The 4,873-nt window shown below is 48.1% G+C and overlaps 1 protein-coding gene across 1 annotated transcript; it reads right to left on the reverse strand.

Moving 5' to 3' along the window:
• Positions 1-1,247: 1,247 nt before the first annotated feature.
• hoxc10a (homeobox C10a) lies at positions 1,248-4,256 on the reverse strand. The gene is given in 3 exon segments (XM_008318903.3): positions 1,248-1,540; positions 3,384-4,142; positions 4,145-4,256. Coding segments are annotated over 3 exon segments (1,146 nt in total). The 5' UTR covers positions 4,254-4,256; the 3' UTR covers positions 1,248-1,262.
• Positions 4,257-4,873: the final 617 nt, after the last annotated feature.

A 4,873-nucleotide genomic window follows, 5' to 3' on the forward strand; every position in this document is an offset into this window, starting at 1 on the left:
CCGGGCGCGGCGCTCTGACGGATGGGGCAACCCTTAAAAAAAAGAAAAAAAAGAAGGGAGAAAAAAAAAAAAACTGGAGCAGCAGAGAGGAGTCCTACCTGGACGGGCTTCCTGGATCACCTCGGTTATCCACGTGTTCGCCCTGCTGCGTCTTGTTATTGTTTGCTCCTGCAGCCGCTGCACGTCTGTCCCTTTATTCTCCATTGTTTTTCCTCCTCCTCCTCCTGATCCACCTCCTGCTGCAGCTGGAGCTCCGATATTCCCGGTGGTGGTGGAGGCGGTGGAGGCTGAGTGCTGCGCCTCTTGTAGCCCATTTAGCAGCGCGGCTGGATCCCGCACTTCGCGGTCTCCACAGTGTGGATTAGCCCTCCTCCTCACACTCACACACAGTCTCTCTCACTCTCTCTCTCTCTCTCACACACACACACACACCTTTAAACGCATCTTTACTGCTGCAGCACATTATATTTGCAGATCATAAAATCCTCCCCCAACGCTTTCCAGGGCGAACCTGACATTAGAATTTTATGACCTTGACTTACTGTGGTCACCTGGATAATATTTAAATCAACGTTATGGTCTCTCACTTCTATTAAAACTGCCACGAGCTCCTTCTCCCATCCGCAGTCTCCCCCTCTCTCTCTCTCTCTCCCTCTCTTGCTCTTTCACTCCCCCTCTCATTTTTATCACCACACCAGGGGAAGGACGATGTTAGTTGGTAAAAAAAAAAAAAAAAAATCTCTCATTAATTCGGCTTCACTCTTCCTTGTTATTGTTTTGAAATCGTTTGCCAGGACGTGGCTTGGTTTTGCATGCACGTGCACGCAAACATCACATCACACACACACACAGACACACACAGACACACACACAGACAGGCTCAGAGGGATGATGCACCGGGGAGGTGCACGAGTGATTCTGTTTTCATTGTAGTTTATAGGCTGCTGGGGATGGTCTCCTCCTTTTTATTTGGTTGTTGTGGTGTAATTATGACCAGGTTATAGCACACAGCAGGGTCCTCTTCCTCCTCCTCCTCCTCCTCCTCCTCTTCCTCCACTGTTGCTGCTGCTGCTCTGAGTGTTCACCTGGAATTCAGGTCTGCAGGATGTCGACTGTTACTGTAGAGGTGTGTGTGTGTGTGTGTAAGAGTGTGTGTGCCTCAGATGGAGATAATGTAGATAAATGGTGTGTGTGTGTGTGTGTAAGATGTGTGTCTGGTGTGTGTGTGTGTGAGTTCATAAGTGTGTGTGTGTCCAGTGTCCTCAGCAGTAGCTGTAAATTGCACACAGCTCCTTCTCTCGACTCTCTCTGTGCAGCTTCTTCTGCTTCATGCGTCTGTTTTGGAACCAAATCTTCACCTGACGGTCGGTCAGGTTAATGCTCCGGCTGATCTCCAGGCGGCGCTCCCGAGACAAATACATGTTGAACAAAAACTCCTTCTCCAGCTCCAGTGTCTGGTGCTTTGTGTAGGGACACCGCTTCTTCCTGCCACTCTTGGCTTTTAACCAGCTTCCCGTTGTCTTGTCGGCGGGTAAATCATCTGTTCGAGGAGAGAGAGAGGAAAAAACAACAATGGTCAATGTCGAAAACCACGACCGCAGGCGGTTTCAGTCAAAGCTACACTACAGTGGAGTCGGTGAACACGCCTTCATCTGAAAAACTAGGATGGAACTCTATCAGAGTTTAAAAAAATAAAAAATAAAAAATAAAAATCAAATGTACCTGGACGAGGACTCAACATTCCACCTTGTGCTACAAACTGCCGGCGTTTGCGTGACGTCAGGCTATAGTTAGATCAAACCACAGTAGAGTGTAAGGCACGTCTTTGTGCACACTGGACCTCGGACTCCCATTAACTCTGATTACACGTGCACAGCAAACACACAAACAAACAAAAAACATCTGAAGGTTTGTCCCAGGAACAGCAGGAAGAAGAGTCTCTGCAGCAGACGAACAGGAGCCGGGGACAAAAGGAAGACACGGGACGGAAGACACGAAGACAAAGACACAAGAACCACGTCTGTGTGATGGCACAGAGAATCACACTGCTGCACTTAATTCCCCTGATTAGAGCGTGGACCCTGGGGAGCAACGCCTCCTTTACACTCTACCATCCTACACACACACACACACACACACACACACCACGATGGCTACTGTAATAATTACCGTAATGAGAACACTCTGTGTGTCCACATTCAATCATTTTCAAAACATTTAAATGTGAGATATGTGACTATCAGGACACACACACACATGCGAACACACACATGACACACACACACACACACACACCATAGTTCTCTGAAATCGCCTTCGTCTAAATCTTCTTGTAATTTAATTAAAAGAAATTAAAATGATCTTGTTGGTCATCGTCAGGCTTTCAGCTTCCAAAGCCATAAATAACGCAACAAACAGCGACCAGATTTCAGCGGCGACAAAAGAAACGAGGCAGAAGACGAGGCAGTGACGTAGATGCCGCAATAACGTCACTTTAGTGACGGCTTTAGTGAATTGTTAGTGGAATTAAAAATATCAGAGTGGTTGAAATGGAACGGCGTCGCCGGTTAAAGCAAGGGTTAAAATGGTACCTACTGCTCCAAGACGATTTCTAAATATGTATAGATATATCGCCAAGTTACGATTATCGTACGAGTAAAATAGCAAGATATATATATATTTTATAAATAAATAAAAAAATACGTTAAAAATGTGGATCCAGAATTACTGTGGCTTTTACGCGGAAATGTGTGGATGTATGTATGGTTATATTTATTATATATTTCTGTAGATGAGTACATCGTAGAGCAGTTATAAGCAGTTAAAAAGACATTTATTTTAAATATATATATTGTATATGTATATATATATTGGCTGGCTTTCAAATATATAGGCGCAAAACAGTGCTGATAAAAATGGCTGACTATGTACATGATCCATGAGAGAGGGCGAGTTAGAGGAAGGAAAGTGTGTGTTAGTGAGTGTGTGTGTGTGTTAGTGAGTGAGAGAGAGAGAGAGAGAGAGAGAGAGATAGCAGATAAGTATCCAGTTCATGTTCCTTCATTAATTAAACGGTGTGACAGAGCAGAAGCTCCACAACTCCTGCAGCCGAGTTCACTGTTATTACACACACACACACACACACACACACACAAACAGCCACGTACGTGCACGTCAGGGCCGTCTACACAACACAACACGCAACGGCAGCACTGACAGAATGAAACCCTGTCTGTAGTCTTTTCCACAACATCCTGTCCGTCAGTCTGCATTGTTGTTTGTGTTCGTCTGCATGGACGTGTGTGTGTGTGTGTGTGCATGCGTGTTCGGCAGGAGCGGGGAAGGCGGGTGGAGGGTGGAGGGTGGAGGTGGTAAAGTTGTACCTTTCAATTCCCCGTCCGAGTTTTCTGAACAGCTGTCACTCTTGGCCTTCTCCTCCTTCCGGTCCCGGAGACACTCGTGTGTCCGTGGACGCTCCCTCGGCGTGTCGCTGCAGCCCACTGTCGATGCCTCTGCTGCAACAGATTCAACAGATGTGGCCAAGTGGGTCAGGGAGAAGCCGGAGGGGAACTGCTGGTCATCCTGCTGCGGCCTCCCTTCGCTGTACACCTGGAAACAGCCGCCGGCCGGGGCGGCCGTTTGCTGAGGCCGGCAGCTATTGTCCCCCAGCCGGATGTAGGAGCTGGACTCTGTTGTCTGTTTCCCCTTATTGCTGTCATCCTGATAGAGGCAACAAAACGCCTCCTCTTTGACGTTACCCGCTGGAAATGAGCCTGGTTGTAAACACTGGGCAACAGGTTGCTGGTCCCTCCTGCTGCTGCTGCTGCTGCCTTTGGAGCCTGGGGTCCATGTGGCCAGCTGGGCTGACAGGTAGGGCCCATCCTTCCCTCCTGGGAGCGGGGCCGGGGCCGGGGCCGGGGCCGCGGCCGCGGGTGCCTCCTCTCTTTTGGAAAGTGAGTGTGGTCCAATCCTGCCCATGTTTGTCATCACTGAGTATCCGTACTCTGCAGCTGTGTGGAGGTACATCCCCGGGTCTCTGGAGTAGCCCTCGGCCCTGAAGGAAGATGATCCTCCCATCAAGGAATCCATCAGGAAACTACCGGGCGCTATGTTATTCGGACATGACATTTTGGGGCATTTGGCAACACAGAGGTGGTCGTACGGTGTGTTCCACACTGCTCCAAACTCCGGCAGAGTAAGGACAGTGGGATGCTGACATCTTTGGGAGGGGGGTGCAAAAATATCAGCAACATGATTATGGATGCTGGGAGAGACAAGTCATGTGATTTTCAGACCAATAGCTGCGTGGAAGTGGCCTTGATGCTCCAGACTGACGTGACGTCAGCGCGGTCAAGTTGGGAAAGCGGCATGATTTCCATGGAGCAAGAGCGCCACCTAGTGTCCGACTGCCCGTCATGACATGCAGCTGAGCAGCAGGAAGAACAAAGGGAGGACGGCTGCGGCAGGGATTTTTACAGACACTTCCGACGTGGCTCAGGGGATTTTGAATTGGTAAAAGTTTTTTTGTTAAAACTTCTGATTAGAAAATCAAACGTCGGTGACGTCGTGTTTCCACTCCTGGTTCTGAGACACGCGGCTCCGCGGAGGGTGAAACTATGAAGGAATTATCAAAAGGTTTTTGTTTTTTTTTAGTCATACGGTGTTTGTTTTTAATCGACCTGCTGTGTTGTTACCGACGACTGAATAAAAAGGTAAGTCTGGTGTCACTCATCAGAACACAGAACACACAGCGGTGGAGTCTGGGTACTTTTTGACCGCGCACATCATTGAATATTTTTAGAGTGCTGCCATTATTTGTCTTAAATGTATCTGAGGGTTTTAATTTATGTCTGAATTTATCGTGTGATATTTA

This window comes from Cynoglossus semilaevis, chromosome 10 (genome assembly GCF_000523025.1).
Source record: "Cynoglossus semilaevis isolate Cse_v1.0 chromosome 10, Cse_v1.0, whole genome shotgun sequence".
Classification (NCBI taxonomy): Eukaryota; Metazoa; Chordata; class Actinopteri; order Pleuronectiformes; family Cynoglossidae; genus Cynoglossus; species Cynoglossus semilaevis.